Source organism: Panthera uncia, assembly GCF_023721935.1.
Source record: "Panthera uncia isolate 11264 chromosome A1 unlocalized genomic scaffold, Puncia_PCG_1.0 HiC_scaffold_17, whole genome shotgun sequence".
Classification (NCBI taxonomy): Eukaryota; Metazoa; Chordata; class Mammalia; order Carnivora; family Felidae; genus Panthera; species Panthera uncia.
Window position 1 is genome coordinate 50428322 of NW_026057577.1, and position 21022 is coordinate 50449343.

The 21022-nt window shown below is 44.5% G+C and overlaps 1 protein-coding gene across 1 annotated transcript in view; it reads left to right on the forward strand.

Moving 5' to 3' along the window:
• Nucleotides 1–2620: 2620 nt before the first annotated feature.
• PIK3R1 (phosphoinositide-3-kinase regulatory subunit 1) overlaps nucleotides 2621–21022 on the forward strand; it is an 86767-nt gene continuing 68365 nt past the window's right edge. Inside the window, exons 1-2 of the mRNA XM_049649554.1 lie at nucleotides 2621–2828; nucleotides 12823–13543. Coding sequence (XP_049505511.1) covers nucleotides 13207–13543 — 337 coding nt within the window. The 5' untranslated portion in view covers nucleotides 2621–2828; nucleotides 12823–13206. The remainder of the gene's footprint in view (nucleotides 2829–12822; nucleotides 13544–21022) is intronic.

The following is a 21022-nucleotide window of genomic DNA, read 5'->3' on the forward strand; positions in this document are numbered from 1 at the left end:
GTACTTGTGTTGTTGTTTGAACTCTAAACCACATCATTGGGTTTTGAGTCTAAAGGAATTGTGTTCTAGCATTCACATCACTGCAGTAGTTGGAGTGATGGGGGCCAATGAGGATATCTGACCAGTCTTCTTTGGGGAGGACATTTCTTCCCCAAAGTGGCTTGCTGTGGCCACTGAAAGCCTTTCAGGGTCCTGCGGGTCCTTGTCTCTGTTAGGTCTGACTTCCAAACCCCCTTGACCATCACCAGTTGTGCACATCATACCCATCTTCCTTTGGGAAATTGTACATCCTCTGACATTTTGAGCTCCTCAGTGGTGGCACCACCTGGCAGCCAACAGTTTGGCTGCTACTGATTGAACAGTGGTGTTTCTGTGCCCATTTGAGCATTTCAGTGCAGTGGTTTTCCGTCTGTGTTCCCAGCTGCCCTAGGCCTAGGGCAAAGGCTCTCAACCCCTAGTGTGCATGGAAGACTTGGAAGGCTTATTTAAACAGATTGGTAGGCTCCACCCCCCCAGCATTTGTGATGCAGTAAGGACAGAGAATTTGCATTTCCAACCCATCCCCAGGAGATAATAACCTGCCTTGTCCTAGAGGCCTAGAGGTTCCCTTGACCTCACCACAAGGCTTCTTGTAACAGTTACATTTCTGGAGTCCAGGTAAGATTTTATTTAGGAAAAAGGTTTATTTTTAAGTTTGATTACTACTGTTTTGTTGCCTTTTGTTATTTCATAGACAGCAATGGAAAATGAAAATATAAAAGCTAATGTTAGTGCTGTGGGGGCAGATATCATTACAGAGGAAACAAAGACTGAAATTATTCAGCTTATCGAAGAAAAGCATAATTTTCCTCCCATGGGACTTAATGCTGTGTGTTCCATAGGATGGAAAAAATGAAAGAATATACAACATAAATTGCTAAAGACCACCTAAAAACGAGGAAGCTCAATTTAAGGATTTCATGCTTTTTTAGGTTTGAGGGAATAGAACCCCATCGTAACAGTATGTAAGTCCCTTTCCAGGAACTCATCGTGTACAAAAGGAGAGGGTAGCTGGTAAGGTTTCTTCAGACCCAAGCCTAAAGGAAATAGTGCAAATATCACAGCACTTAGAGCTCAGTTTATTGGACTGGGTCAAGGTAATTCTACTCCAGGTTGAGACACCTCATTTCATTTACCAAGCTCAAGCAAACAATAGATGAAGCCCATCATTTCATAGAGTAGGTGGAAAGGATATTGCTTGGTAAAGTTTCGGTAAAGTGGATTCTTAAACATGTAGGTAGTTCTCTACTTCTCTATCTCCACTTTAAGAGACATGTTGGAATAATAGGTCAGTACCTGAAACCTAAAATAGAAGAAACTCTTTCCATTAGAGTGTGAGTCACCTTTCAAAATGATTTTATTTTCTGAGGATACTCAATTTCAGGATGTCCTCTACTTCCAACACCCAAGGAATAAACCACCAAATTCAAAGTTTGACACAAGTCTTAAGTGATGGTAAAAAAAAAAAAAAAGAAAAGAAAAGAAAAAAAAAAAAAGGAAAATCCTTGCAAGGGAATTGGCAAAGAGCTGTAAAAGGGCTTTAGGGCAAGCAGGCTGGGCGCGTGCAGATCTCAAAACTGCTGAAAAGAGGGATCTGCGAATAGATGTTTAAAAAGCGGACTCCTCCACGGTTTAATAAGTAAAGAGCAGAACACAAGTTGCTGGCATTCCATCTCACCCGTCCTGGGAAGGTCTGAACCAACATCAGATTTTTCTTCAGCAACTAAGTAATGATTCTTAGTGGAAGAATCTGCATTTGAAAACTAACATTTAAGAGACAGTATAATTTCATGTGAGCCTCCACTCCCTACCCGAGGGGCCGTGGTCCGCCAGAGCGACCTACATTTGCTCCGTCATGGCAAGGCTGGAAGGGATCAGTTAGCGTGCGCCCTCTTCATAAAACTCTCTTCCCCAGTCGCGGGCCCGCCTGGCTCCCAGCGGCGGCGGTGCCAGGCTGCTGGAGCTCGTGGCAGCTTGCGGGCGCTAGCCTCTCCGGCTCACCCCTTCACCCTTCCTTCACCCCGGGACGCCACGCGGATAGCGTGGTTTTTCCGCCCACTCCCGAGGCTGTGCTGGCGAGGCCGGGAATTGCAGGGCCTCCCCGCCTTGGCGAGCCCAGGAATCCGAATCCTCCCCGCCCTTGGCACTCCGCTGGGGCACTGGGGGCTCCAAGGAGGATAGGGGTCGGCTCCAGACCCTCCGATTAGAGACGCAGCCTGTTACGTCTGAAATCATCCCCCACCTCTCCCGGCCCCACCGCCTCTGGTCCCGGAGACACCGGCAGCTGGCTGTGCCGCGGCCTGGCGCAGATCCAGAGCGCTCCGCCGCGGAGCTAGCGCGGGGCCCGGCCGCCCGGGGCATCCCCGCGGCCGGGGGCGGAAGGCCGGCCCGGCGGCAGGAAGGGTCCGCAGAGCCGGAGCTCCGCCCCTCCGGCCGCCCAGCTCCAGGGCCGGCACGGTGAGTGGCGGCGGCCGAGGGCGCGGCGCCAGCGGAGAGAGGCGGAGACGTGCGCGCTGGTTGGCGCGGGCTCGGGGGCGGGGCGCGCTGGGCCGGGCCGGAGGCGGGGCCGGCGCCGGGCGCTGGAGCTGCTGGCTGACGGAGAGGAGTCGCGAGCAGCTGGAGCGGAGTTGGAGGAAGCGGCGTCCGCGACGAGGGCTGCGGGCTAGCGGGTTGGAGGCGCCGCGCTCGAATCGGGAACGGCGGGCGGCTCGAGGCCGGGTCGGAGGCGCGTCGGAGGCCGCCGCTGCAGCCTGGGCCCCGCAGAGGAAGGAAGCCGGCCGGCAGGGGAGGTAGGCGGCCGCAGCGGGTCCGGGTGTGTGTGCCCGGGAGGGGGAGGCAGTGCGTGCGCGCGCGGCTGCCGCCGTTCTCTTCCTGTCACCAGCAGCCGCTTCTCCTGCAGAGCAGAGCCGGGGGAGAGCGGGCTGGCCGCCGGCATCTCCGGCTCATGGCCAGCGTTTTGCGTGCTCCCGGCCGCCTCAGAGCTCCCGTTTCCCCGGTCCTCTTCCGAGCTGGCTCTAGCTGCACGCCGCCGGGCGCATTCGTCCCCTGAGTTGCAGGCGATCTCGGGCTGGTCTCCACCCCTCCGTTACCGCACACTTCTGAGGGTCCTTGCTGTCGCCTTGCAGTTTTCCGGGGTCCTTCACAGAGCGCCCAAACCGTTGCCTTTGAGTTAGCGGGAAGGAACGAAGCCTTCCCCCGCGTCCTTCGGCTGCAGCCAGGGTAGCTGCTCGGGCCCTTCCCCCGAGCGGGTGGGGCGGCGGTGGTCCCCGGAGCTCGCCCCGAGCCCCCGCCCTCCGAAGTTTGTCTTCCTCCTCTTCCGGGGTGGGGGAAGTGCGCCTCGGGGCGGCTGGTCGCTGGGGCCCTAACGGCGTTTAGTGCCGGCCGGGCCTGGACAGGTTGTTGGAGGCATATTTAACCGGGTCCTCCAACAGCCCGGAAATCCAGCTTTTTGTAGCGCGGAGCGAGAGTGGAGGGACCTGCCCAGCAATATGGAGCCGGCTAGGGAGAGCAAGAGAGTGTGGCAAGCCCGAGCTAAAATATCGTGGGGGAATTATCTGGCAACCGCTGCTCTAACACTCACTTCCCAAGAGCAGAAACTGCCCCGCAGATCGCAAGACAAAGAGAACTGGAAAGCTCAGGCCAGGCACTCCAGTACCGATACATACTTTGGTAACCTGAATTGGAGCATGAACTAGAAGGGTGTGAGTGGAATGGCTGTTACATGTTGAATGCAGAATGTGTGTGAACTGGATTTGGGGAAATTCTTAGGCTTCCCTGAGTGCTGTTAACATGGAAAAGGTCTCCCTTCCACCGTTAATCCCTGGTGGAGCTGCAGCACTGTTGGTGTCTGAGTATGAGTTTACTCTTTATTTGGGGGGGGGGGCGGGGGTTGACTTTGGAAGCGGTACGGGGTTGGTTTTTTTCTTTTTTTTCTTTTCCTGTTCTGTTCTTTTTCTCTTTGTCATTCAGTGCGAAGTACGACTGGATAAAACAGTTCCGGGTTTTGAGTGCAGCCTAAGATTGTCATTTCAGCGTAAGGAGGTTCAAGTTTTAGTTGTTAGGCGGGACTTTCACCAAGCTTATTGACCTAGGCATTTATCTGGAATTGCATTTTAATGTTTCATTAGCTTGGGTTGCGTTTTCCACTTTAAAGATGGGTAGGTAAGCTAGAAAAGATCGGAGTAGACATGTTTATTTCTGAGGTATGCTCTCAGAATAAAGGATCTTCAGGGTGCAAATAATTGGGAATTTGGGGAATTCTGCACAGAAGGCCGCAAATATTAATCTTAAAAAAGAAAAATAACCCCCCCCCCCACAGTTCCTTAATACATTTCACCTTTCTTGAAATTAACAGTTAAAACTCAGAGGATAGCTTCTTAGAAACAAAAGTTGCTTAAACTTTGGGAAGCAAGTGTTTTTTGGTTGTTACAAAGAAAATACCTTAAGAGTAATTCTTTTTTTTGGGGGGGGGTCCCTGTAAAGTTCTAGAAGGTGTGTTTGGTTCAGAATCAAGGTTTAAACTGGAAAGGTCAGTGGAGGAGACCTACCTGCCTTACAGAATTGTTGGGTTATGTCACTGCTGGCCTCTTCAGCTTTTGTATGCTAGTTGTAGGCAGGTAGTAGATAGTCATACTTTTCCATAACAATGTATGGGTTTTTATGATTGGAAGGAAGTTCTGTGTATCTCAAACTGGCTTTCAAAGTGCTATGTGCATTTGCTTTCTAACTTCCATCTTGTTTTGGGACCTGTTCTTGTCAGTTGCATAACAGAACTCTGGTGCACACTGTCTATCTGCTGTTTTATCTGCTTTTGTAAAATGATGTTATCACTGTGTCTTTTCTCACGTATGATGCTGATAGTGTGAAAAAGCACTTCCCTTCCCATTGGTTAATTATATTGTCTTTTCTTAGCTATTTTTTGTTTAATTTATTAAGATCAGGAAATCCGCACAGCATAAAGTTGGTTTGGAGGAATGAAGTGGTACAATAAGTTACAGTTACCACATATTTTGGTTGTTGGTAGTGATTCTGGTAGTATGCGTTTATCTTCTGGAAATGCCAATTGTATCTCAGCTGATTTCTGAAGGGTTTTGTATCTTCAATGCAAAGATACACCACCTACCTACCCAAATCTTGTGTTGTTAAACGTGTGACCATACCTTTAATTAAATTCTTCCGTGAATGCCGTGTGATTTTTAAATTAGTGTGTTGGTCAAAATCTCCTTTTTTTCTTAGATAGTTCAGGGGTCAGGTTCTAAAAAGGCATCCACTCTGAAAGATTGTCCATATGCTCATTAAAACAGGAACAATTTCAGTTCACCTTTTATTGTGTTTGCATTTTGTGATTTTCAAAATGCATTTTATTGCATAAAGCGATGGTGAAGGAGCAGATTCAAAGAAAGTGATTTAATGGTTAGGTTAGATCATAGAAAGCTGAGATAATGGTTGCATTTAGAGTTTTGCTTTTAATTCTCTCACCTGTGGGGCATACACCATGCAGCAGAAAATGAGAAGTGTTTTTTTCTGTACGTTATACATTTTAAATAGGCTCCCCACAGATCTCCGTGTTTTGGAGGACACAGGGATTTGCCAGAGAAGGCAAGAGAATGGAGCCTCTTAGTAAAGCTCTTAGAAAATGAGGTTGCTTATCAGTGGAGGGAATGGCTTATCAATTTAGCTTTTTGCCTTAGAAGGCACAATATAAATTGTGTAACAACTATTAATAAAAGACTTAGGTTGTAAGTAATTTTTAAAATATCGGTATTATTTATTGCTTTTTTTCTCTGTCTCTTCCACCTATATCCTAATGTGATTTCTTGTTATGCTTCTGCCAACGCTCTTATTGGAATTACTTGCCTAAAAGAATGGCAGTTAAAGGCCATTTCATGTACATTATGCCAAATGAGCTGAAAAATAGACTACATAATTACTCATAAACTTGTCTGTTTGGCTTATGTTGTTTTTTTTTTTTTTTTTTTTTTTTTTTGAAAGGGTACAATGAGCTTAGCATAGCTTTTGCTGAAGAAAAAAATCTTGCTATAAAAACATCTTTGGAGATTTTATCTTCCCAGCATTGTCCTCCTTAAAGTAAATAAAATACATACCCACAGGCATCTGTAGTGAAAATAGTTTTCAGGTTAAGGATCACCCCAGAAAGTACTGAAATCACAGGAGTTTGGGCAAAGTGTGAGAAGACCCCAGCACTGTGCAGAGTGAGTTAATAAAGCAAGGTCCCTGGGCAGGCATGCCTTGCCCCTCCCCTCCCTAGCTGGACACCGGTGGTCCAGACCCTGGGAGGAGCGAGGGCTGCAACCTAAGGACGAAGCTCCCTTTAGTCCCTGGAGGACTGTGTTAGTGCCTGTCATCTTTTCTCTTTGAGGGCAGCTAGATCACCATATCCTGTTGGAGAAGTCTTGGCCCCTCCCTGGTCTCTCCAGAGCCACCCTCTCCCTCAGGCGGGGAGAGAACTAGGTGGGCAAAGTCCACCTGCTGCCTTTATGTGTCTGTCTGAAAAGAAGTTAAGTAGACAGCAGACTTTTATTTTGGCTAACTTCAGGATGCATTTACAAGGGTTTGCAAGCATTTAGAGGCAACACACACACACACACACAAATTCCTAGCAAATTTTCCTGTTTCAGGTAGGAAGTGTATAATTGGAAGTAAGGGATGTTGAATACTAGTAGCCATAATAATAATGATATCAATGATAACATAGTCGCAGTTCACTAGCTATGTAACGTCAGGCAAATTATCTAAGTTTTCTGTGCTTGTTTTCTCATCAGTAAAATGGGGATACAAATTGTATCTAGGAAGTTGTAAGGGTTAAATGAGTTGATATATACGAAACTCTTAAGAGCTGTGCCTGATCCATAGTAAACACTACGTTGGTGTTAATTGTATTAAGCTCTAATTATCCAGCACAGAGCTTAGTACTTTATAGATGTAATTTCATTTAATCGTCCTAGTAACCCTGTAAGGTGCAGGTTTGCTTATTGTATCTGCCTCATAGATGATAAAATTGTGCCATGGAGAGATCTGAGTAACTTGCCCAAGGTTAAAAATCCAGACAGTGATGGGGACAGCTGCCTGCGTCTGAAGCTCAGTGCTTATACTAATCTTCTTGCTAAGACTTTTGCAAAATAGCGCTGCATTTTCACAAGAGGAGCCAGTTCAGATCATCTTCCTTAGTCCTCTTCGTTCCATGGCCTTTTCCTCAGTACCTGTTCACCGTGATGAGGCAGAGAACCAGAATAGTCACCCCCCTGGCCTTTCCCGGGTGATGGCATATGTTTCTGAGGCCCCTCAGAAGCTGCTGGAGGAGCATCGGCATCTTTCTGCCAGCCTCCTGGTGATGACTCCAGCTGGACCTGGGTCTCTGTTCTCTGCCCCTCCTCAGGTGCTCCGGCTCTGTGTCCTCACTTTGTTTTCTGCAGAGTCCTGCCTCCTGGTTATTTCACCTAGTACCCCTGTACTGTCCCGTACCCCTCTTGGCCTCACTGCTCTTGGGGTGCCAAACGGGCTTGCAGGCAGGAGTCTTCATCTAAACACCCTGCTTGCCCACAGTAGGGACTAAGCCCTGAGGGTTGCAACCATCAGCACGTTCTGGTTGGTTTGAAAATGAATGGGGGTGTTTGATGACTATTGATTTAGGTTCAATTTAACTTTGCTCTGACTTTGATTTTTATGATTTCCAGAACACTATACTTGAAAGGTGGAAAGCTTTGTAAATAATTTCTTAATTTAGGTTGGGAGCTTGCCCTAGACTCAGACCTAGCACCGGGAGGACAGAGAAATGGAATGTAGGGAAGTGGGGGTCGGGGTCCATGAACCCTCCATGGCCTTTGCATCTGAGTCGAAGATCCAATGCGTGTTGGGACCCAGTGCCAAACTGCTAATTCAACCACAGGATTGAATTGTATGATTAGAGTATATTCTTGATTTATTTCAAGTGATTTTAAAATATCTTATATTCCTTCCTCCCATTAAGTTTGGTAAATCCTTGTCCTTTGTAAAAGGGGAGTAAGTCAACACAAAGTCAGAGTACTTTGCAAAGAATTTTGTTTGGTTCTCTGCCAGAATGCCTGCAGGTTAGAGTGTTAAATTGAAAATTTACATTGAGGCATTTGAACATTAAGAAGTCATGGATTGCTGATTGTCAGACATCAGACACAACTTTATTTTGAGGCACAGAATAAGAATAGATCAGTATCTTAGCAAAGAGAGAAAATATACTTCTGATAAATGGTGTGACAGGCAATCTTTGAAAAGATTGAAATACTGGAGCACGATAATTACTGTTAAAGAAATTTTGAACTATTACATGTGATGTTATGTAAGTTTGTTATTTGTTGATGGGATTTCTTTATACCTTTTACAGTAATTTACATGTACAGTAGCTTAGAGCCTAGATTAGAAAACTGCATTACTTATTTGAAAACATTAATTTATGGATGGTAGATATTTTTCACATATAAAACCTTTACTATGTTAGCAATTATGTTGGAGCTAGGTGGAAATAGTTCATTGGACAGGTGAACATAGCCAAGGAGATTAGAGCCATAATCTTGTGAATCTCGGCAACATGTATCCGGTCAATCTGGGTAGTTTGGGCTCCAAATTGATCTTAGGAGGGTTATGTTACACAGGCAATGCCGATGCCTCAGGCTGCTGAGTTTTCTGCAGTCCTGGGGAGAATTTGAGGGTAAGGGAAAAACGAAAAACAAAAAACTTGCCAGTTGTCAAGATATGATAGCTCTCGTGACTATGGTTTAATGTTTCCCATATCCCCCCTCAGGAGGAGCTGAGTTGTTAGAAATTGTGTAGTCAGGGGCCTGGGACAGCGGTAGGGGACATAGATGCCAAGAGGGGTACAGGTGGCAGTAGTTGAAGCTCTTAGAGCAGAAGTGGGCAGGATTCCAGAAGTGGGCAGCCTTCCAGAAGTGATGTGCCCAGTATTCTTTTATTCATAGTTTATAGACTTCTTTGGCAAGGATGCATTTTACTGAAGTCTCTTTGGAAGAAAATTTGCATTGTCTAAGATACTGGGTCCTGAACTTGATGGGACTGCTGCCAGGTTGTAGTGGCTTTTTTTGGCAGGTGTGTTTGTGAAAGAGCCACAGACACTATCAGTAGGGCCACTGTCACAGAGAGTAAATAGAAAGCAGACATTCAAGGTTAATCTGGGGGGCCAGAGTATGCAGGCAAGGAATCTGCATCATTGACCCCATGGACCCACCAGGGCTGTCTTTTGTCATCAAAGCAAGTTGAATTTGGGCAGTAGGTTTTCGTGGTGTTAAAAGTGTCAGACCTGGAGCTAAAGTACTTGAAGGTGGCTTGTGATTCCTCCCATCAGTTGATCAGTGTTACCATGGCCAAGGTACTAAATTCTTTGTTATCTCAGTTTCCTCCTCTGCAAAATGAGAATATTGATAGTGCTGCCTCAGAGTTATGCTGAGTATTGACCCAACATGCTGGGCCGTGTATAGATCCCATTAAGCGTTAGATGATTCTGATTGAATGAGTTAATACACACAGAGCTCCCAGTAAGTATTAGATAAGGAGGAAGAGGAAAAAGATTGGATAGATTAGTATACATACAGCTTCCAGTAGTGTTAGATGATGCCCATGATGATCAATATGACAGTGACCGTCATTGAAATGGGATGGCCATCGGGAGAAATTGTGTATTGTGCAGCAGGGTAGAAGAGCCTGCCTCTTCTCCCTGGCCAAGACAGGATAGGGACAGGACACTATCCAGTCCCCACCCACATGACTAGTCAGCTCTCCCTCTTCTCTTACAAGGTTGCTCTCCAACCACTTTGTTGGCACTGAATCTTGGCCAACCTTGAATTGTTTTGATTGATCTTCGTGGCCTTGGCATTGTTGAGTCCCAGAAGACAGGAATGGTGTGTTCTTATAATCTTAGCATCATAGAAGATGTGGCTTTTTGTTGTTTTTGTTTTTTTGTTTTTTTGCTTTTTTTTAAAATCCAATGAGAGCCCAGAATTCTGCACAGGATTCTTCTAACAGGGAAAGTCAGGTTCTCCTTACAAACATTGAGGGACGGGAATTTGTAGAGATATATGGGTCTCTGGCACCTGGGTGGGAATTGCTAACTCTCAGGTCTGGCCTTCTTGAGATCATCAAGTTCCTCAGGGTTTTTTTCCTCTTTGCACAGATTTAGCCTCAGGCCAACATTAGTATAATTTTCAGGTTTGTAAAACCTTGACCACACGTGGAGCCTCTTAGTGTGGCCTCCTCTGTTGAGGAACATGTATATCTACAGAGGTGTGCTGTGATGGGGGGCCTGGTGGCTGCTGAGGGCTGTGTGGGGGAGAGAGTGATTAAGAGAGACAGGGCGGGAGGGAGAGAGAAAGGGAGGAAGAGAGGGAGCATAAAATACTCGCCATTCTGTGAAGAATCTCACCAAACTGGCCCACTGGGTTGTTGAAATAGAGGAAGCCATAGGCAGCAGCTGGTGGGAAGATCTCTCCAACCTACTAGTTGAAGATGTTTTTTTTTGTTTTTTTTTTTTTTTCCATAAAGACCTACATTGCCAGGAAAAGCTAACAAAAATTTCAAGGCAGATTTGGAGGAATTAAATTATTCTTAGGCATGTTGCCTGGTTTCCAGGCATTTAGGGATATGTAAATTTTCATGTTCTTTAGAGTTCTGTGTCTCATTTGTACAGAGTACATTAGTACTAAAAACGAAATTTGCTAGTTCTACATTTTTGTGTGAATTTCTGCAGTGAATATTTAATTTGATCCTGGATCTATCAAAAGGAGAGGTTGTCTTCAAACATAATATAGTTTATTTTTCTCCTACACCCTGCTGGTTGCTTTAATTTTTTTTTAATCCGATGACTGAAACACAAAGTAGAATATCTATCTCAAATTAATATTCTTACTCTGCAAAGGTTTCCAGTGTTTGTTTTTTAGTTCTTTTAATTTTAACTCTCCTAAGAGTGTTATTGTACTATGGCTAAGAGGCTCTATAACCATGTAAAGTTGAATGCTTTATGCTTCTGAATGCCAACATTACTGTCTGCGATTAGATCTTACTTCTTAAGATGCATACGCCGATGAGTTCCTTTAATACTAAACATCTATAGTGGCCCCACTCGTTAAAACGTATCAAGCTGTCTTTGATATAGAACACTGATATTCTGTGGCTGTTGCTGATGGCTTTGTGACTTGGCCAGCTTAACTGAAACCTTTAGGTTGCTTTTACTCTTTGTAATAAAGATAGCATTGAGAAACAACTAGGGTGCAAAGCATGTACATGGACACCCTGTTCTATTGGCAGGCAGGCCCCTTGCTGACTTTCCCTCTCGAGAGTCTGGAATCCCTCTGCCTCCACTATGTTAAAAAAAAGCGAAAAGCTTGCAACTGCTCGTTTTCCCCGACACTGGGGTTGTCTTTCCAGGGTGATCTCCCACAACCATCTCTGCTTTCTCTTCAGTTCCTTAACTCCTCAAATTCTAGTTAGTATCCTCAATACCTCTAGACCGGGGTCTGCTTTCCCAAAAGCCAGTGATGATGCGGTGATGGGCAGAGCCCAGGTTACCTGGCCTTGCCTCATTTTCCTCCCTGCTGGAGGCCCCTGTGGGATTTGGTCTCAGGGATTCGCTTTTCCCACCAAAACCCTCTAATTTATTATTTCCCGCACATAGGGTTTGTGTCCAAAGCGTGACTTTGCTTTTTCAGGTGTGTTCAGCAAACCCCAGTGTTTGATCCTTGGATCATTTTTTAACCTTTAATATTTTTCCTTGTGAGTTCCTCCATTCCGCTGAGTTCAGGCTTGCCTTATTTGCAGCTGATCACCAGATCTGTAGTGTGTTCCCTGTCTTAGAGTCCCAGACCAGGTTTTCCCCTGCCTCCCACCGTCCTTGCATCTGTAAGCCTGTCAGTCCTCTTGGCTTCCCTTTGCCTGATACCCGTGGCTAAATTCTTTTAACGAACTCAGGTTCAGGCCTTTTGCTGCTGTCCTGACCCACATTGGAGCATTGCCGCATCCACTCAGGCTTCTTCGGCAGCGTCTGTTATTTCATTCTTCTCCTTTCCATACCTTCTGCTGCCACCTTGGTTCATGCCCTCAGGACCCTTTTGCCCAGACCACTGCAGAACACGGTTGACACCTTTCCTCACCTCTTCTATCCCTATGCCAATCTGCCCTAGTCGCTGTTACTAGATTGAGATTCTTTAAGTGCATCTCTGACCTTGCTGCTCCCCTCTCTCCACGGATTTTCGGTGGCGCCCTAAATCGGACCACATGACTCACAAACTCAGTGCAGGCATGCATCATGTCATATAACCCCTACCTATCTTCCTAATCCAGATCCAGTGTTCCCTCTTTGGCTTCAGATGGATTGGACTGCCTGTTCTAGCTCTTCCCAGAATATGACATTTGCTTAGTCACATCTGTACCTAAGATCATGCTCCACATTCCATTCTGTCTTCAGATCCCTGCAGTTAGATGTGGTCCCTCCCTCATCGAACCCAATAGCACTTAGTCTCTGCCTGTCTTAGGGTACTGACCTAGTGTTATGGTTCCTTGTTTACCCTTCTTATCTCTGAGACACTGCCACATGCCAGCACACCTCCCACCCCTGCCTGGTGTTCTTACTAATCTTTGTTGTATGTATCATGTTGAGCAATAGCACACCGGCCTGTGCATGTATGCCAAATTGATTAAATACTTGTTGAATGGAAGTAGAAATTCAAATTCACACAGATGGCAAAGTGTGATGTTCATTCATAAGCTTTGTTTTTCCTTTGCTAGGTGAAGCTCACGTGTGGAGTGCAACAGTAAAATCAGACGCCAGATGGACAGTGTGACAAGAATGTCAGAAAGGATTGGGCCTCGCTGTGAGAGTCAGCCTGGAGGCCAAGTGTTGACGAGTTGCTGAAAAGGAAGCCAGTGGGAGGACTGCGGGCCGCAGAGGAAGTGGCACTCTGTCTTCAGTCACACCATTGATGGAGGACAGATGGACAGCCGGACATCCAGTCACCTCTCCTCTTAAACCTTTGGAGAGTTGTCCTTTGTCCTCTGCTGGACACATATTAGGAATCTTAACATACTCTCTGAATTCGCTTTCCATAGAAACGTAAAATCAGACTGCAGTGTGTAACGAGACGTCTGTTGCATGGTGACAGGTTTGCAACCATGAGTGCCGAGGGCTACCAGTACCGGGCGCTGTATGATTACAAAAAGGAACGAGAAGAAGATATTGACTTGCACTTGGGCGATGTATTGACTGTGAATAAAGGGTCTTTAGTAGCTCTTGGATTCAGTGACGGACAGGAAGCCAGGCCTGAAGAAATTGGCTGGTTAAATGGTTATAATGAAACCACGGGGGAAAGAGGGGACTTTCCAGGAACTTACGTTGAATATATTGGAAGGAAAAAAATCTCGCCTCCCACACCAAAGCCCCGACCACCTCGACCCCTTCCTGTTGCACCAGGTTCTTCAAAAGCTGAAGCAGACAGTGAGCAACAACAAGGTCAGTGTTAATGAGCGATTGCTTCATGGTGTACCCCCGCTCCCCCTCCCCCCCCTTTTTTTTTTTTAAGGAAAAGCCTACCATTTGCGTCGGACCGTAGTGTGCTCTGAGCAGAAACTTACTCTGACAGCCTTACCTCAATTTATATATGGTACATAAAAACTGGGTCAACCATTACAAGACTGGAAATTTGTGTTTGTGGGGTAGGGAGTTGTCAAAAGACGGAGATGGTGTATGAGAACTTGGTCAGTGTCTTGAAACCCTGTTTTTATAGTTGCCATTGAATTAAACATCTCTTGCATCCTTATTCTTTAATTGCTCGTTATACATATAAATAATCCTTTAAGGAAAGAAGAGGGTAAGTCTAACGTCAGTAGATGTAACGTTAATTTGATTGGTATGGAGAAGTGTAGAAAGTAATAAAGTGACCCCAGAACTCAGCAGAGAAGAAACCATTGTTTTTATAACCTGGTATCTACCTCTGGGTTTCCTCTCCAGAAACACTGTGGCTGCAGCTGAAACCTAATCCTGTACTCAGTCTAGATGTAGAGGGAGTTCCCTTCTTTCATCGGCAATGTCATTTGTAGCATTAATGCCTCTACGGTGCTTGGCCCTCATGAGAAGAAAAAACTTACTGAATACTTTTCTTAAATGGAAACCACCTTGATTCAAAAACCACTCCTTGATACTGGAGATGGTCCACATTCTAGCTTTGTGCACAGCTGGTCGTTTTAAGATTTTTCTTCTGTTCATTTTCACACAAAGACCAGCCCTTTGCTCCGTTTTGCTGTTATCACCTTTGTTAAATACTCATTTCTTCATCGGTAAATTTCAAGCTTTTTGTTCTTTCTTTTTTTTTTCCCCCCCTACATAATTTTTTTTTTTTTTCTCAGACTGAGAAAGGTTTGGCAAGGTATGTTTAAAACAGGTGGACCCATTTGCCGTGGTTGCATGTTGAGTAAAACTGCCTGTGGCATTACAGTGTCTTTCTGGAAGGGATTCTGATACAATCATGCCTTCTTGAACGTTGGCTTATTCTAGAACATATGAATGAGGTAACAAGAATAAAGGAGCAGAATGCAAGGATAAATAGCTGCTTTTTAGCATTGGGTAGCAGTAGGATAGGGAATATTTTTAAAAGTCAAGGGTAACTGCCTAGAGATACCTGAAGGATGTGCTCTTTCCTCCCCTGCCCGACCCAACAGGGATACTTGTTTGATGAACGTTATACCGTACTTTATAAATCATGTCCAGATAATGTCTTCTACTATACAGTTCCAAAGCAAAAGTTAATTTTTTGTGCAACAAAAACATAAAACATTGACTCTGCATATGTATATATGGTTTTGTCAACCATTGTGTTTCATTTAGCAGATAGAAAGTATACATGCAATTGGGTCCCCCCCCCACCTCCAAACTACATACTTTTAATTTGTTTACTTTTTGAGTTAAAAAAAATTCAAAAGGAAAAATTACTTAATTTGTCCCAGAATACAAAAGATTACAGAATCCTACAAGTATCTGTGTTGGATTACCAGAGAAGATAATTTAAAAAGTGGAAAAAGGGATACCGTGTTGAGATTAGTGACACAAGATTTTGTAAAAATAATTTCTAAGCAAAATTGCATTTGAAAACTGCCATTAGGTATAACTTTTCATTATAAGCAAAGTGATTTTCTCTTTTTAAGTCCGAACCTATTTTATAATGCTTGCTTTCTCATCTGATGCGGTGACAATAGAGATTTTTAACAGCTTTTTCCTTTTTCCTTTTTACTACATGGAAAGTGGACTAAATGAAATTTTTAGCAGAATTTAAGAAAGAAACCATGACATCGTGCATTCAGATATTAGAAAGAGCTGGCCTAAATAGAAATGAGTCATTAGGAGTAACTGAAAGATTGAATAGGCAGTTGAAATGGGAGATTGTGAGGGGGCTTTGGTACTAAACTGTAGATTTTCCAGAAATGTAACCTTCTAGTCTCATTTACATATGACTGCTATGAAGTGAGAATTCAGTAGCTCCTAGTAATTGCATGTCACATTGACAAGGAAAGTAGTTGTGAGGACAACTATGGGATTCCACTTTCTTTTTGCCCACGTGCATGTTTACTTGGAAGGCTCTGCAGTGACAGATTGTGGGACAGAGAGGATAGTTCTTTTCTTGCTGTCATTGAATTCTTTAGCCCTTTTTTCCTTTTATTCCCCTCTCCTAACTTGATTTAACCTGTTTTTCGTGTTGGACTGTCTTTATTTTATTTTGAAGGTCACCCCTGAGGTCTAAGGATCAAATGCAGGCCTCCAGTTGACATAGTGTGCCGTGGGGAGTTGGCACACCCCGTAATGGGAATGGGATAGATAGAAGGTGCTCACGCCTGCCTGCCTACTAATTGTGTGGTTCTTGTCTCCTGCTCTTGCAACGTACTCTCTTTTTATTTTTTTAATGTTTATTTTTATTTTTATTTCTTTTTCTTTTTTGGGGGTGAGAGAGAGAGAGAGAGTGCAAGCAGGGGAGGAGCAGAGAGAGAGGGAGTCACAGAACCTGAAGCAGACTCCAAGCTCTGAGCTGTCAGCATAGAACCCAATGTGGGGCTCGAACCCACAAACCCTGAGATGATGACCTTAGCTGAAGTTGGATGCTTACTGACTGAGCCACCCTGGCACCCTTTAAAAATTTTTTTTAAAGTTTATTTTGAGAGGGAGAGTGTGAGCGAGCTTGTGCATGCAAGTGAAGAAGGGACAGAGAGAGAGAATCCCAAGAGAGCTCTGTGCTGTCCAGTCAGTGCTCGATCCCATGACCTGAGTCGAGATCAAGAGTCGGATGCCTAACTGACTGAGCCACTCAGGTGCCCTGTCTCTTCTTAAAAGAAAGTTGTCATTGAGCTTCGGCCAAAAGTAGACTTTGTGTGAGGGATTCCTTCTTACATAATAGAACCCACTTTTCCACTTTCCATGAATGTTCCTGGAAATAAAGGTGTGAAGGTTAGCTTTTGAAATTCCTTTGAAAATCTGATAAACCTTTCACCAGTACATTTTGCGTACAGTGTCTGAGGAAGCCCAACCCGTGGATTGAATTAAATGTGTGAATTGGACATTGTTGTGTTGATTGGCCTTCGAGTCATTCATTCACCATGAATTGCATCCCTGTTTTGTGCCAGAAAGTAGTGATGAAAATCGGCATCTAGATTTGAGAGGGAGAGCATGCCTTCTGATACCCTGGCCTTCCTCCTCCTACCTCAGGACTCTGCTTCCTTCCCTCCGCTTGGGCAGCTCTTGGGTGACCTACTGTCAGCTCTTGGCTCAAATCGCACGGAGGCTGGCTCTGCTCTCCTTACTTCACGTGGCGACATGCCCCTCTGCTTTCACAAAGCATTTACTTACCATGTTGATATTTTATCATCTGTTCCCTCTGGTAGACTGTAGGCTCCATGAGGGCGAGGGTCTTAGTTGTCCCTCCATTATCCCAAGCATCTAGAACAGTGCAGTAGGTTCTCAGTAAGTGGATAAAGGCTTGCTTCCGAGGTTCATCATCTAGCTGTTTCACATCCCAGGTGACTTGAAAGGAGCCATGTGCTTTGTGTGTTCTACACAGGCACACAAGGCGGTGACAGCCCATCCTGTTTTTAGAAATCACAGTTTCTTTGTTCTTTCACACCATTCACGTCTGAGGAACCTTGCAGCCTTGGCCGTGACCGTTGCATGCCATGTCTCCAAAGCTGTTATTTAATACTCCAGGGCTTGGGATAGGTAGTTCTGCTAGTGGGGAAGTGTGTTAAGCTGATAGTGGGTACTGTCAGCCACTTAAGCAAAGTGATGAGAACATGTGTCAAAAGCAGCAAGTGTCTTCAGGCACAGATTTTGTTCCCTCTCCCCTGCTTTCATCTGCTTCCCTTTGCGTGGGGGCTAAAATTGCCAACGAGAGTGTCACATTACACTTGCCTACAATGCAGTCAAGCCCTGTTTGACCTTCAGAGACAACTCCCTTGCGAACAGGTGAAGGGTGTGCAAAATGGGTGTCACGTGGTCCTTGGGGGCGCCATGCTGTTGAAAGACTACACTGGCTCCTTCTGCGTTAGGCTCTTCAGACACTGGCATTCCATTCCTGAACACACAGCCCCATCCAGCCATGGTCCCCACTTCTTGGTACACCAAGAAATGGTGGAGGTGGAGATGTAGGGATAGAGGAATGAAAATGTATTCCTTTCTTACATAAGTAAACCGTGCCGCGGGGCTATTTCTTGAAACCGCATTTTGCGATTCTTTAATTATAAAGTCACGGTCACGTAGAATATTTAGACTAGTGAGATCCCAGGGACAAACTAGAATCTAGTTTACTCTACAAACTAGTGACCGTGTTAGTTTGAATAGAACAAACATTGGAATCTGCTCACTTTCGAGGTCACTTAGGGGTCCGAGTTTGTACCCATCTCTATCCCCCATCTACACACCCCTTACCACCCCCATTGCGGACCCTGACTGTGAGTCCCAGGTGCCAGCTGGTTCCACATATAAAACATAAAGCATACATTTGGTAAGACCGATTTTAAATTTTGATCAAAACTCTTTCTAAACAGAAGAAGCAAAAAGCTTCTAACTTGTCTTTGCTTTCAAGGTTCCCCCAGCCATGTTATTTTTACATTTATCACACTCAGCATTTGAGTGCCCCTCCCTGGTTGTCATTCCCCGTCTAGAAGGCAAGGCTGTAATAAATCACATAAATTGACTATACTGTACGGAGGTCACAGAAGATAGCGACCTGATCCCAAGTTGCACACCTTTGCTGAGACTCGTGGTCATAACTTACTGCTGTTACTCCCCCAGATAGTACCCGTGAAAGCAATCGGCTTTGCTTCACAAAGCCCTGCCTTTATGAATTCTGTTTCAGTTGCGATTAGACCTTGTCGTAACTTTCTGCACCTTTTTTCCTACTTAAGTGAGACTTGGCTGTGAGGTCAGAGCATCGTCCTGCTGATGTCCCCTGAATGGTGGGGTAACACATCCGACTTTTGGTGCTGACTGCCCACCCGGCTTTGTCCATGCTGCTTGTGTGAGAAAGCAAGGCTGGTTAGAGGGTATTTGAAGGTGAAGGCTGTAGAGCTCTGCCTCTGACTTCTGACCAACTGGAAAGTTTAGTCAGCATGCTAGAGATTTTTAGCCAGGTGTAAAAATTTAAGTGTTTGACCTCTGTGTTTTAGTATGAAATGAAATACATTTCCAAAGGATATCATCAATAGAATTGATTGGAGACTAGGTCCGGAGAAAACAAATGTGCTAATTATTTCTGATAAGATCAGATGTGCCTGACCACTTCTCTTACGATCCCAGAATATATTACTCCTGTGTTAAGTTACATATTATAGTTCTCCCCTCTTGAGTGTCAGCACTGCTGTTCTTTTTTGCTAGATTCTTGACTTTTAAGACATTTTTCCTGCGAATTTGAAATTTAGTTATTTGTCTCCCCAGAAATATGAAGAGAAAGGAGAGTAATCCCAATGAACAATTTCCATATCCTTGAGAAGAAAATTGACAGAGAAAAGCTTCTCACCTTGGCTGCTTTTTACCAGAAAAGTTCTGCGGGGAGCTGGCTGGCCATGTTCGGAACTCTAGGCAAACCCTGATGGCAGATGAGTAGGGAGCATCCCTTGGTACCCCCAGGCAGAGAGGAAGACATTCCTCCCTCCTTCCTCCAGTCTCTTATTTGACCAGAAGGGCTCTGTTTTCTCTTTTCCAGGACAGTTAAGTTCAAGGTTACAGATAAGACATTATTTGAGGAAAAGATTCCTGCCGTGTTACCATGACCTGTGTCATGTAGAATCACAGAGCTTTGGTACGGAAGTGATACTTTCTTAGGTGAGATATATGTTCAGATGATTTCCTCAAGGGTTCTGGCTATCGACATTTCATTATGTGCTCTTTTTTCCAACATGGGTAAAACGTCCAGTGTCCCTATCTGTACAACCTAAACAAAGCCTCCACACCTCTGCCTCAAACAGGATCTTTGTCAAGTGGAGTGAGCCTCTCTGTGTCCTAGCCACCCAGCTAATGGTGATGCTCTAATGAAATTTTCTTTATCATAAAAATAGAACTCTGTCTTCTGAAAATGTTTCCTTTTGCATTTAGTCAGTAGATTCTTTGATAACTTTGAGGTCAATCTTTCTGGTTTCTAGGTGAATGCATCTTTGTCGAAGACAGGAGAAATGCTGATTAATAAGTACTTCTTCCCAAAGTCAGGGTTTGAGAAAATAATTGAAATTACTAAGTTTAACAACAAATGGTGCCTTGCATCTGCTAAGTAGCATCCAGAAAGGGGAGAATTTTGTATCTGGCAAGAAAGAATAGCAAATATGTGATGCCATACACATATCCATGTTTTTCTTTGTAAAACAGATGTTAGCAGTACAGCTGACTGTTGTTTGTATGTGTATCTTCGTTGCAAACACATTTCCATGAGGAATGACACAAAATTGGTTTGAAGGCTGAGGTAGGGGGAAAAATAACTTGGTGTGATAGCTGGAAACGAGAAGCATAATAATTGCATGATGGATTATATCTAATGTTTCGAGGTCTTGGTCAGTTTTATAGCATTGAGTACCAAAACAGTTCTTAGGCTTTCACTGAAACTAATCTAAATAGAGAAGGTCAAGGTGCACTAGAAGTTGGCTTTATTTTCATTTCTTGGGTATAATCCCTAAAATGTCAAGTTTAACAAGATAACTGTCAGAATACTTTATAAATGTGTTATTCTTACTAATTTCTATAAACGACCACAGTATTTTGTTTTTCTATGATAATTCCATGCACTCTACATTGTTAAAATGTTCTGATAAAATAGAACTTTGCACTTGAAAACAAAAACAAGCAGCAGATCTTCCTGTTTAATTATGTATGCACAACTTTGTCCCAGTGGCTTTCTGCCATCGAAAGCATGGCTGTCACTTTCAGGAATACCTTTTCTGGATACTTCTTGCTTGGAGGTATTTGCATTCATCTGTTCATCTATTTTCAGTTGATAGCTTGTATTATGCGGTGCCTATGGATTCATCTATCCCGTCACAGTTTGAGGCATACTGAAGTTCTGACTGTGAATTTATTACAGTGTATTGTAGGAGACTGTTGGTAATTTGATGATCAAATGTGATATCCAAGATAGTAAAGATGTTGGTATAAGTGAAATATAAATCTCTATGATACATTATTAGAGTCAGAAATTCCACTCTACTTTGCTTCCTCTAAATTCCTTAATCCTTCTTCCTCCTCCTCCCCTTCTTCTCCTCCTCCCCTTCTTCCTCCTCCCCCTCCCTCCTCCTCCTCTCCCTTCTCCTCCCCCCCTCTCTCTCCCTCCCTCCCTCCCTTCTTCTTCTTCGTCCTCCTTCCTCCTCCTCCCTCATCTTCCTCCTCCTTCCTCCTCTTCCCCCCTCCCCCCTCCTCCTCCCCCTCCCTCTCTCTCCCTCCCTCCCTTCTTCTTCTTCTTCTTCCTCCTCC